At 41.0% G+C, this 14102-nt stretch overlaps 1 protein-coding gene across 3 annotated transcripts in view; it reads right to left on the reverse strand.

Moving 5' to 3' along the window:
* LOC122539849 (potassium voltage-gated channel subfamily H member 8-like) overlaps nt 1-10224 on the reverse strand; it is a 163901-nt gene extending 153677 nt beyond the window's left edge. For 2 of the 3 annotated variants that reach the window (XM_043674965.1, XM_043674964.1), the window contains exon 1: nt 9204-10224. In XM_043674965.1, coding sequence (XP_043530900.1) covers nt 9204-9279 — 76 coding nt within the window. In that variant the 5' untranslated portion in view covers nt 9280-10224. The remainder of the gene's footprint in view (nt 1-9203) is intronic. The other variant, XM_043674963.1, reaches the window with a different exon arrangement.
* Between the last annotated feature and the right edge of the window lie 3878 nt (nt 10225-14102).

Raw genomic sequence — 14102 nt, forward strand, 5'->3', positions numbered from 1 at the left:
GGCAAAGGAGTTGCACATGTTCCCCACTGGGACAACAATAAAGAGACCAGTCACATGGGATGTTGTTACCTCCTCCACACTCCGCCCCACCACTCCGCCGCTCTCCCCCCCCCACCGCCCCCCCACCCCACCCCTCCACTCCCAGACCTGGATTTCTTTTTGTCAAATTACTGAAAGGTCCTTACAGGCTTATGACCTTCTGCGAAACGTACAACTAATTGTAACATGGCCTCTGTAAAAGTATTCAGTGTCACACAACAACACTTAATGGTGACTGCACCAGGTGATTGACAGGACAATGGGGATATGTACGGAAGATTAAATGCAAAGACAATTCTATTTTGATCAACAGGATGTCTCATACATATGGAAACCTAGAAATCAGTTTCTTTACCTATTGGAGTATACCACATGCTCTGCTTATAGCAACACACTTGATTTACCAAGTCCAGAAGGTTGGCTGACATAGCCAAGATTTGAAAACTCTTAAGTGTACTCAGGGGATTCCTAGACTATAGTAACATAAAATCATGCAGCTTACCAGTCTAGAGCATTGGCAAGCTCTCTCCAGCATCAAAAATAAATTATTACGACAATGGTTTGCAGATTGATCTTCAGTTGAATGAGAACCCTATCATTGATAAGGCTATTCCATCAGGTTCCGATAGAGTGTAACTGATCAATTACCAATGCATGTCATGCCAACTCATATTTTATGGGAGATTTGCATTTTTAATGTTCTATGATCCTCAGCTTTCAACACACTTTGCACATTGTTTCTTAAAAGGATAGTCAGACATTTTTGTTTCCAAATCTAATGGCTTCTACCATTCCTTGTGCACTCAACAATCTAGGCATTAAAACTCTGGATTCCCTCCCTAAATCATGCTGCCTCTCTATATCGTTCTCTGACTTGAAGACATTCTTTAAAACATGTTTCTTTGGCCAGGGTTTTGGTCTTCAGCCCAAAAAATACTGCATGTGCCAAAGGGGTCAAGTGGATAACATTCCTGTGAAGTTCCTCGGAACGTCTTTCTTCATTAAAGAAATGATTCATTAAAGTTGTTGGAAGCAGAAGAAGGATGTTTAAGAGATTTTAGGAAGAACGATAAATGGTATGGTTGTAGAGTTTTGCTTTCAAAGGTAAGAGAAAGAAGAGTCACATGCTTTAAGGCAGCTGGAGATCTGTGCTACCGATGAAGCAATGAGGTGGTCAGGATGGAGACAGAAGGAGAAAAACACAGAACACCCACATTGGAACAGATGAAGCTAAATGATAGGCCTAGGTAAAGAATGCATAGGCATGATGCAGCAAGACACCACAAGGATTTTAAACAAAAAAGTTTTGTAAACTGACATAATTAGATGAAAAGTCTGCATAAAGTTGTTGAGCAGGGGAGCATGCAGGATCTATCACAAACTGAGAATTAAATCGTTTCAAGTTTGATATTGTTTAGTCCTGTAAAATTATTGGCTTTGGAAGTCTGCAGAAAAATATAGGTCAATGTGTTACCCAAGGTATCTATATGGTTGCCAAGTAAACCCGTGAGCACACCATAACAGACCACTCCAATCCATGACTGGTACAATATTTGTTTTTTATACTGCTGCACTTTCAAACTGGATTAGGTTTCCTTCAATGTGAGCAAAATGCTCCGACAGAATTCCAAAGGGTCTTCCAACAGATTATCATTCTGTGGGAATTTCCTATCCAGTGCCTGGAAGTTTTGAACAATGTGTCCTACTTGTTAAGCAGAGGTGTATCTGCTTCTGAAATTGGTCAAGTTGACCCAATTCCTTTTCAAATCATTTTTGAACCTTTCCAGCTAGACAGGCTCTCAAAACCAGCAACTCATTTCATCCTTTTTCACTGAACTGTGCCCAAACTGCTTTATAAGAGTTTTTTTCAAACACTTATTCACTTGCCTTTAATGAGATATGGATTCAGCTTCCATCATTGCTTCTACTAGGGCAGGTATGTCCTAACAATTATTACACAATGTTTTCTCTTACTCTCTCTCTTTGGTCTTTTGTTGCTGATTATAAATGTATGCCTCCAAACTGACAACACATTGATGAATTTTATTTCTCACAATTTGCCTTATCAATTCAGTCATTGATCCATGTGAGCACTCTGTTCTTCATTTCAAGATGTTCAACTGACTAACTACCTTCGATCACATTTCTTTGCAAGATGTGTTCTAGGTTTTCTTGAGACCTTGCCAAATTTTCATAATCACTACATACATCTGGAACTTTCATCCAATGCTTCTATTGCACTTTGGTATACTGAGCAACCAACATTTTCCATTGCATTGTAGCACTGCCAACAGTACAACATCAAATATTTATATTAACACTTTGAATGTCTAAGGGAAGAAGTGCTTGCATTATGGATAGATATCATTTCATCTAAAATAAATCCATAGCTAGAAGATAAATTGCATATTAAAAATTGAGTCTTATTCTATTTCAAAAATGCATGATGTTTTGGGTAATATCTTCAAAGAGAATTACACCCAGACCCAACTCTATCCCTGGAGCAGGAGAATTGACATTTTGGGCATTAGCCCTTCATCAGGAAGCAAACATTGATTCTCCTGCTCCTCGGATGCTGCCTGACCTGCTGTGTTTTTCCAGCACAATACTCTCGACTCTGATCTCCAGCATCTGCAGTCATCACGGTCTCCAACCCTGTCCCTGCATTGCTCATATCTAATCCACCTGACCTACACATCCTTGGACACTTTTGGCAATTTCTCATGGTCAATCCACCTAACGTGCACATTCTTGGACTGTATGAGGAAACTGGAGCACCTGGAGGAAACCCATACAGACACGGGAAGAATGTGCAAACTCCACAAAGTTGCCCAAGGGCAAGATTGAACCCAGGTGCTTAGCACTGTGAGTTAGCAGTGTTAACCACTGAGCCACCATGCCACCCCAATGTTCTAGCTCCATTTCTGAGCTCTTTATTATGCTTTCCTCATCCAGTTCTCTTCCCCACAAATTTGAAAGTGAATATGCACACTTATCTGTGATATGTAGGTCTCACACCACAGACCCTTGTGACCTGCAAAATACAAGGGTCTGTTACAGATCCAGTGAAAAGTAAATAATGAGATCCAGATTATATGGGTTATGCATTTGAAGCATTATTGTATGTTTGGTTCAAGAACCGTTTAAATTGGAGTTATGGAACTTTGATTGGTGCTACATAAATCTAATTCCAAGATTAACTGGAGGCTTCATTAGAATCATTATTATGTAAAATCAAAAACCAGTTCCCTTAATGTGATAAGATTTAAAGGAATGTTGACATTTCAATTAGAGTTACTTTTCAGGCTATATGTTAACAGAATCTCCCATTATTCCTTGACTAAATGGGCAGCACAATGGCTCAGTGGTCAGCACTGCTGCCTCACAGCACCAGGGCCCTGAGTTCAATTCTAGCCTCAGGCAACTGTCTCTATGGAGTTTGCACATTCTCCCCATGTCTGTGTGGGTTTCCTTTTTAATGACTACAGTTGAAAAGACAATTTGGTAAAATTCTAATTATTTTTCAAATTTATTTTGATGAAGGCAAAATTATGAGTCAACAAGACACATAACGCAAATGCATGTCTAAATATTATTCTTCAGCAATTAGTGAAATACAACTCAATATTGCCTTAACAACACACTGTAAAACAACATTACAGTGTGAACGATATGTTTGATTGTTATGTCAGGTCAAATCGTGCAACTCAATTGCTGGAGACAACCATTAGATTCAAATAGAAGTAAAAATTTCCAAATCTGCATGTAAATTATAAATAAGTCAAAGAAAACATTGACGAAACAATCATGTCTCAAGGTTTACATAATTAATCAGCTGCTCACATTATTTTGTTGTGATTCGGCATGTTTGTATATGTAAGAATATACAATGCTTTTTCAACCCATCAATGTTCAACTGTTCTCTAGTGTAAATATTAAATGCTAACAAGAAAATTCTGTAACTTCAGTGGTTCTCATGCCAAAACTAATCTAATCACATAGACATGCAATACCTACAGTATATGGTAAATCAGATTGCCTTTTCTGCACCAGATTTGCAAGCCGCTCTCAATCTCATTAACCCTGCAGACATGAACCTTGACCCATCCTTGAATGGGTCAAAACAGAGTTTAAATATCAATTTTCGGAGTTGGTCATTTAAATATTCCACTTCCCACATGCATTGAAAGACAGACTCTGGAATATATTGAGCACTTCCCGTATCTTAGAAGTGACCTCTCTCAGGTCACCATTAGTGAGGAGTTCTGACAACAGATGAGCTGTGCCTGTTAATCCTTCTACAAAATGTGACAGCAAGTGTTTAACACCAAAAACTTTTCCAAGTCAACTGAAATCCTCCAGTTGTCACCAGACTCTGACACTGCAGTGACACTATATCAATGGCACGTAAGAATGCTAAACATTTCTTCCTCTGCCACATTCTCCAGAGTCAATTGCAGGACAGTTAAATCACATTAGTCTTGAATCCAGCTTTTGAACAAAACTTGTACAACGTCAACCACAATGAAGTTGATTCCATTCTATTGGGTGAAAACATCTCCCCTGGCCAATCTTGTTTTCTCAACTCTCAAGTGGTCGATGTTCCAAGGGTTACAAAGAAAATGTGACAAAGACACTTGAAATTCTCCTTGAAGTTGGTAGCATTGACATTAATGACTGAGCTGAGCTTGATACCAAGTGTTCAAATGGCACATTATGCACTTTAGATCTCACTACTTTGTGAGGCATCCTGTCCCATGGACTGTGGGTCAAGAATCAGCCTTTTCAGTCACATGACAAGTCATGATAGAAACTTTCAACCTTAAGACGATGTTATCCTCAAACAGAGGGACAGCTAATGGTGTACATTGGTAGCATTCTTCACCTTTACATAATCTGTCAGCCATGGCACCACCATAACATCATTTCCACCCCACTTTCCTCTTGTGCCATGATTGTAGCCCTGTATTTTCCCTTTTAAAAATCTATAGTCAGATAGTATCCAATGATAATGTTAAAGGAGTAATGATTTGGAGATGCTGGTGTTGGACTGGGGTGTACAAAGTTAAAAATCACACAACACCAGGTTATAGTATAGTGTGCTTCCAATTAAACCTGTTGCACTATAACCTGGTGTTGTGTGACTTTTAACGTTAAAGGAGTAAACCTTCTTTTTCCATTCTGCGTTGTTAGTACTGAACTTTGAAGCATGTAATCATAACTCTGAGGTGATATATGAACGCTTCATGAATTTTGCGTCATTCATTTTTGGAACTTACTGAAAAGGCCAGAGTTTTTATCCACCCTGAGTTATCCTTGAAAAGCTGACAGTGAGCTACTTTCATAGTCTAAAGCAGTATGTGCAGTGAACTCCCAGTACTTTTTATGTAGCAGTTTGATACAACTGAGGCTTTCAGGGAACGGTTAAGAATCGACCTCAATACAGTGGGTCTGGAGTTATATAGAACATAGAACAATACAGCACAGAACAGGCCCTTCAGCCCACAATGTTGTGCCGAATGTTTGTCCTAGCTTAAGCACCCATCCATGTACCTATCCAATTGCCGCTTAAAGGTCACCAATGATTCTGACTCTACCACTCCCACAGGCAGCGCATTCCATGCCCCCACCACTCTCTGGGTAAAGAACCCACCCCTGACATCTCCCCTATACCTTCCACCCTTCACCGTAAATTTATGTCCCCTTGTAACACTCGGTTGTGCCCGGGGAAAAAGTTTCTGACTGTCTACTCTACCTATTCCTCTGATCATCTTATAAACCTCTATCAAGTCACCCCTCATCCTTCGCCGTTCCAACGAGAAAAGGCCGAGAACTCTCAACCTAGCCTCGTACGACTTCCTCTCCATTCCAGGCAACATCCTGGTAAATCTTCTCTGCAAAGCAGAGAAATGACATCCAGTGAGAGTGAGTAGACTGTTGTTGGGATGAGGTGAAGGAGCCTCTTGGCAAACCTCACACTTGGCAGGGTTGAACTCCATCTGCCACTCCTCAGCCCAGCTCTGCATCATATCTAAGTCTCTTTGCAGCCGACAAGAGCCCTCCTGTTGTCGGCTGCAAAGAGACTTAGATATGATGCAGATACATGTCGTGATCCAGGATAAGGATGGCAGATTTCTTCATCTGGGTACATTCATGTGCCTTATGGACTTTTACAACAGTCCAGTGGTATCATGATCAGTTTTGGTGAGATTATTCTGGTGCATTAATTGATTTGAATTCCCAGAGCTGTTAAAGTGGGATTTGAGCCCTTGCCTCGGGACAATTCGTCTGGGTTTCTGGATTGCTAGTACAATTCCTGTATCTTTATTTTTCTATCCCTCTGTTTTACAATACTACACCTGGCCCTGAAATGTATGATTACCTTCTTGGCATTGGATGTTGGAGTTAAATTTTTTTTAAGTGCCAGTAAAGTCAAGGCATTCTGCATTTTCAGGATTTCATTCCTAACAATAGCATAGCACCACTAATTAAAGAGGAAGAAATGAAGGATTTACATCTATGCAGTGCTTTCGTGACTACTGGAAATCATAAAGTGCTTTACAGCCTTTTTTAAAAATATTTTGGCACTATTGAAGTGTAGGAAATTTGCCACTCAGAGTTTAGTCATAGCAAATCCCCACAAACAACAATGACTATGTATCATGTTTTGTATTTGTTATGTTCTTCAAAGGTTAAATAGTAACCGAGACACTGGGGATAAATTCCATGTTCTTCTTCAAAATGGCAGGATTTTTAATATGTCGACCACAGCTAGCAAATGGAGCCTCTGTGTAATGTCTTATCCAAAAATCAGCACCTTCAACAGTGCTCCTTCTGTACAGCATTGAAGTATCAGCCTAGGCTTCCATGCTCAAGTCATGACTTATAACTGATTATAATGCATTGCACGTTTAAGGACAATCATGTTGTGTCAATCCTGTTGTTTTAGAGCTAAAACTTTAAAAGGCATCCCATCAATGCAATGTGGAAGTCATACTTTTGAAAGTCTCTGCAGCACTGACAACTTGGATGAGGTATGGGAGGAAAAAAAGCTGGTCAGTTCCTTTTGAGAAAGTAGAACAGCAACTAAAATTAGAAAGAAATCAACAAATAACAGGTAGACGTGTTACCTATTATTAGGGCCACTGAAGAAATGCAGCAAAATCAAATTCAATTAGATAGTTTCAGAAGGTGAGGCACAATGAGCAAACAACCTCCTCTGTCATCATTTCTGTGTTATACATTCTTCTATCAACAAGGATCTGGAGGGAAGCACAGAAAATGTGCTATTTTCCAAGTGATATAAAAATATACTCAGAGTCATCCATATGAGATGCTGAAAACATTCTTCATCCTTTAGCTAAGAACATGAGTTAGAGCTCAATATATGTTAAGTGCCTTTGGAATGATTCATCAATGTAGAACCTCAATAGCCCTGTCCTCCAACAACCTCCTTTAATCTCAACCACCAAAGGTGTTAGAAAAGAAAATGTCAGAAGTCGCACGACACACGCTGATAGTCCAACAGGTTTGTTAGAAATCACAAGTTTTTGGAGCGCTGCTCCTTCATCAGGTGACTGAATGGTCGTGTGACTTCTGACTTTGTCCACCCCAGTCCAACACTAGCATCTCCACATCAGAAAAGAAAATGAAATAGGAAGAAGGAACAGGAGTAGGCCAACCAGACCCTCCAACTTACTCCACCATTCAATAAGATCATGACTGATCTGATTGTAATCTCAAATCTGTATTCCTCCCTGCCCCTGAGAACCTTACACTCCCTTGATTGACAAGAATCTACCTACCCCGCTTTAAAAATATTCAAGGACTCTGTATCCACAATCTTTTCAGGAAGAGAGTTCCTAAGACTCAGCAATATCTGAGAGAAAAAAAATCACCTCATATCAAACTAAATCTCAAATTGTAATAGAAATAAACAGAAGTATGGGCAAAGTTTACTGGGTCCATTTGACGATCTGATTTTATGATTTGTTGAGATTCGCTGGAAAAGGTGTAATTGTTACTTTGCAATTTCAGCTGCATATTGTGCATCAGAAATGCTCGTGTATGAAACATGTTCGAGGGTTCATTTAGTATCTTAAAATGAATGGAAGTTCTGAAGATAACATTTACTGAAAGAGAAAAAAAAAGTGTTTTTTTTGTGTGGGTTGTTTGAGCACATTACGGTTAATTAAGCTTCTGCAATCCACTTGAATGGGTCCAAGCGACCGCATTTACTAATACAGTTGCTGTCCGTGGTGCTGAAGTACTGGACCTTTCACACTGTGTGATTGTAAACATGCCAATTTAACCTTACACCAGCAGGAGGGCGTGACCCGAAAAGCACCTCTCAACCTTTAATGGAATTGTAACCCTTAGATCTCACAATTTAGCTGGGCAGCTCCTGGGAGCAGAGGGGGATTTTAACCGAGGTTTCCCAATAAGTGCCCTGTTCGTATTTTGGAGGCAATGACATTGTGCTCATCCAGTGGCTTTGTGACTAAAACGTTGCCCCCAGTCCCTACACCCAATGTAATCTGGAAAATGCAATTTGGAATATCGCCGAAGCCCTGAGCTTGTTTACCAGCTACCGTCTCCCTGGAGACCACCGGCAACCAACAAACAACCAGTTTATTTTTCCAGTTCTGAGGGGCCGTGTGTTGTTTTATGCACAGCGCACCTTGTCGAGATTTCACCTGGTTAAAAATCACACAACACCAGGTTATAGTCCAACAGGGTTAATTGGAAGCACACAAGCTTTGGGTGCGACGCCTTATGAAGGAGTGTCGCTCCGAAAGCTAGTGTGCTTCCAATTAACCCTGTTGGACTATAACCTGGTGTTGTGTGATTTTTAACTTTGTACACCCCAGCCCAACACCGGCATCTCCAAATCGAGATTTCACCTGGCACTATCGAGTTTGCATAACCTGACAGGGTCAGATTGTTCACGGTGTTACTCTATTGCATTAAGAAAGTCATAACTTTAGGTATAACAGAGAGTTGACGCATTGGAAATTCGAGTTTTTTTTTAAGTTTAGCGCTTATCAGCAAAACCTACTTGAACCATGCAGCCTTTATAAACTTAGACTAACAGCCTCAAAAAAGATTGGGCAGCCAGTAATTCAATCCTTTTTTTTCTAGTGCTCTTTCTCTTTCAGACTTACGTGTTCCATCAAACCGCGTTGCTATGGTGTCTAAGAAGGTATTCTGAGGCGCTAACAAGCCTTTCATAACAGGCATTTTTCCCGTTGTTGATGAAGAGTTCCTCACTTTGGAACTATACCATTGGGGATGATTGAAGTTTGTCTCGGTCGACAGGCCAGAACTTTGAGCGGGGGCCAGGGTCACGTCCCCGTTCCCTTCAACTCACACCGCGAAACCCAATCTGGCTTCCGAGATAGCGCATTCCTTGGGACTGATCTAGCACATCACACGCCTCCCGTCCATCTCCATCGCGGCGATTAGTCGTTGGTTGCCCCTCGGCACAACAGCTCAGAGCTCTCCCCCCCCATCTCCATTCTCCACTCTTACATTCCCAGTGTAACTCTTCAGTCGGTCCATTGGACCGAGCGGCAGTCTCTCGCACTCCCTCTACCAGCTTCGAATCCACTGGGTGGTTGCATTTGCCCGATGACAATGTGACACAGTGAGCGACTGCACAAACACTGCTCCTATTCCGGGTGCTCTGTACCATGAAGAGACTTCCTCCTCCTCCCCCCCATCTCAGCAGTTACAAACTCTGTGTGTGTGAGGGGAGGATCAAATTTCTTGTTCAAAAAAATAACAGAGGGATTTTCTACATGAAAGACGCCAACTTAAGTCTTTTGAGGCGAAATTACTCTTCTTTTAAAGACAAGGCCAGTGAGATTGACATCCAACATTTCGAGCGAAACCTCGTTTTATTCTTCGTTGGGATTACTCACAGAGAGATAATGAAGCGATCATTCACAGCCAGCTGAGGGGATGGAGATAAGCTTCGGGTCTTTGCCCCACCACAAGCAGTTCGCGTTCCGCCGAAACCCCTCCTTCTGGCGTTGGAAAATAAAATTTAAGAGGCGAGTTCACTGAAAAGTGGGAGGAATCCCCCGGGTTAATTTTACAGGGGAAAGAATCAGAATGGAGTGAAAAATCAAGCCATCTGCGAGGCAGAGCTGGGAGAAACAGAAATAACTTCCCTGATCACAAAGAAACTTCAACTTCCAATTGACTGAGGGATTCAGTCCACATTCCTGAACCTTCCCTGAACAGAAAAAAAAACAGCCACTTGTAACCAGGGCGTTAGGTGCTTCCTGTTTTATTCCCTTGACTTTGGCGCATAAGGGGTTTCGTTTTTACAAAATTTCACTTGAAAATATTTTCTGGTCTATATTGGAATGGTGTGAAGTTAGCTATCACGATTAGAAGGAGAAATTCTGCCTCAGTTCACTAAAATGAACATCTTCGATGGCAGAGTCCAAAGACATGGCGAGGGGACAGATTGTGGCAAACTGTGAGATTCCAGCTTCACCTTGGATTTGCATTGATTCAAAGGCAGATTTTCACCATTTTGGGAAATAACTGTCCCTCCTATTCATATCAATGAGTATGTACTGGCCACATTAGGTCTTTCTGTGAAATAGGCAAAAGTAAGGACTGCAGATGCTGGAAACCAGAGCTTAGATCAGAGTGGTACTGGAAAAACACAGCAGGTCAGGCAGCATCCGGCGAGCAGGAAAATCGATGTTTTGGGCAAAAGCCCTTCATCAGGAATAGAGGCAGGAAGCCTCCAGGGTGGAGAGATAAATGGGAGTGGGGGTGGGGGGGTGGGACTGGGGCTGTTGTACTCTTTGCTGCCCCCCTCCCCACCCATTTACCTCTCCACCCTGGAGGGTTCCTACCTCTATTCCTGATGAAGGGCTTTTGCCCAAAAAGTCGATTTTCCTGCTTCTCAGATGCTGCCTGACTTTCTGTGAAATATCCAAGTTCTGGTCTTGCTACTAGTTAACTAGTTTGGATCATGTTGTTTCTTGAACTCCTTCAACACAGCTCTCAATCTGTTTAAAATAAATGGACTGCAATAAATATTTCCAAATATATTATGGTTCACCCATGTACAACCAACCTTTCACTGGCATCTCCACGCAAAGAAAGGTAACCACTGTTTGTAAGCAAATGAACTATCCTATGCAACTAGACAAAGGTTGATAATGCCCTCTTGAAATAGCAGAGCAATTAATGTTGTCAATGCAGACCCCAGATAATGTTAGTCAATCTAATCAGACATGCAATGACATGTGAATGGAACATGTAGGATCCCAATCTATTTCTTCTAGCCCAGAGGCATGGAAACGTTAACTGCACTACAAGCGCCTTCCTTGGCATGGGCCTTGTATAGTGCTCTTTATCCCACTGCTGTTGAGTAATTTGGGTGGAGAAGAAACATAGAAAATAGGTGCAGGAGTAGGCCATTCAGCCCTTCGAGACTGCACCACCACGTCTAAAGGGATCAAAGAGTAGGAGGAGAAAATAGAAATGGGATACTGAGATTGCATGATCAGTCATGATGCAATCTTAGAATTCCAGTTCCACTTTCTCCCCCTACTCTTTGATCTCTTTAGCCGCAAGGTCCACATCCACTCGCTCATGAACATGGGAGCCATATAATCACACAGGGATTGAGCACTTCTGTCGAGAGGAGGTTACAAATTCAGAAAATTTTACAGAATTTGCTGTTATTGTTAAAACAAGAGATGGTCACATTGTGGAGATTTTATTTTGGCCAACCATGATGTAGCAACAGTATCTGAGCATTAACTGTGGACTCACATTGAAGTATCCATTGAATTGCTACTGCAACTGATCCATCTGTGCCAGTTTTCCAACAACGTTCCAGTCACTGTCATCAAGGAGATGACTGGAATATATGAACGTGGTCTTCCTGCTGAAAGGCATGAAGGCACCAGGCTTGCCAACCAAAGATCAATTTCAAGAGAAACAAAGAGAATTGGCCTCTCACTCCAAGGTTATTAACTTAGGGGGAAGAGATGGCATAGTGATATTGGATTAGTAATCCAGAGACATAGATCTAGAGAGCTGAGTTAGAATTCCACCAAGGTAGATTGGTGCAATTTGAATTCAAAATACAAATCTAGGAATGGAAGTCTAATGATGACCATAAATCCATTGCAGGTTTTTGTTTTACAAACAACTGGTTCATTTGGAAATATGCTGTTCTTACTGGACCTACATGTAACTCCAGAATGAGAGCAATGTGATTGACTCTTAATTGCTCTCTCAAGCAAGACACTCAGTTATATTAAATTTAAAAGGCCTCTAGAAGAGAAATGAAACCAGACAGCCTACCTTGCACAGACCTAGACACTGGAAATGAAGGCAGCAAACTCAGTTCTGTTGAGTCTTCAACATTTTTTTTTAGATTAGATTTTTTTTTAGATTAGATTACATTACAGTGTGGAAACAGGCCCTTCGGCCCAACAAGTCCACATCTTCCCTGCTGACACCTAGTGTCAAAATTGCAATAGCTATGATGTAATATAGTCATACTCAAGGAATTATACCTTACAGACTATGTACCAGACAGCTCCATCACCATCCCTGAATAAGTGGTGGTGCTGTGATACACAGCCCTGGGAATCCTCAACATTAACACTCCTGCTGGTTACCATATACCACACCTCTTTCCTGCAAACATCATTCCATACTGAACATTATTTGGAGAAGGTACTGAGGGTGGCAAGAGTGGAGAGTGTGTTCTGGTCAAGAGGTTTCAATGTCATCATTAGCACCACTATTAGTCAAGTTCTAAAGAACATAACTGCTCGACTGGTTCTGTGGGAGCTGGTGAAGGATTATTGAAAATGGATACAGCTCCTTATTTGATAAGAGATTCAGGCATCAAAACCAAAACATTTACGAACTGCATATGTTTACCTACGCTTCTATCAAAATCCCAAGCAGCCACTCTAGTCAATTCCAATTCTGCACTGAATCATTTGAACCTTCTGGTGGGATGTTGCCTCAAGTCTGTGACACTTTTATCTGCCTCCTTTATGTATGTACGTCCTCATCCTCATCCACTTCACTAAAATGTTAAGCTGTACCACATAGGTTTCTTTTTAAATCCTTTTTTCTTCAGCTTCTCTGACTTCAGATCATCCTAAAATATTGCACCTAGGTATATAGAGTCACAGAGTCCTACAGCACGGAAACATGCTATTTAGCCCAAATCATCCATATCAACAAGGTTTCTTAAACAGAACTATTCCATTTGCATGTATTTGTTCTTATCCCTCTAAACCTTTACTATCCATATACCGCTCAAATGCCTTTTAAATGTTATAATTGTACCTGCCTCTACCACTTCCTCTGGCAGCTTGTTCTATATACGCAACAAACTTGGTGAAAAAGTTGCCCCTCAGGTCCCATCTCACCTTAGACCTATGCCATCTAGTTTTGGGTTCCCCTACTCTGGAGTAAAGACTTTGGCTAGTCACCTTATCTCTACCCATCATGATTTTAGAAATCTCTATAAGGTCACCTATCAGCCTTCTACATTCCAGGGAATAAAGTCCCAGCCTCCCCTTATAATGCAAACCCTCCAGTTTCAGTAACAGCCTTGTAAATATTTTTTGCCCCTTTTCCAGTTTAATAACATCCTTCCCATAGCAGGACAATCAGATTAAACTCCTAATGTTGGCCTTACCAATGTCTTGTACAGCTGTAACATGGCGGCTCAACTCCTGTAGTCAGTGCTCTGATTAATGAAAGCTCGTGTGCCAAATACCTTCTTCACCACACTGTCTACCTGCAATTCCACTTTCAAGGAACTATGTCTCTGTATCCTTAAGTTTCTCTGCTCAACAACATTCTGCACCAAGTCACATATTGTAATAATGTTTTTCACAAGCTTCAGTGGGTACCTGTGTCAGAGTGAAATAAATGAGTTTTGTTTATTTCAATATTTCAATCCTGCAATAACATTTCCACTTCTCCAACAATACATTTCACTTTGCAGAATTTAGTTTTCTCTTATTAATGCTCATTCCCCATTTTTCTTCATGTAT

Source organism: Chiloscyllium plagiosum, chromosome 33 (genome assembly GCF_004010195.1).
Source record: "Chiloscyllium plagiosum isolate BGI_BamShark_2017 chromosome 33, ASM401019v2, whole genome shotgun sequence".
NCBI lineage: Eukaryota > Metazoa > Chordata > Chondrichthyes > Orectolobiformes > Hemiscylliidae > Chiloscyllium > Chiloscyllium plagiosum.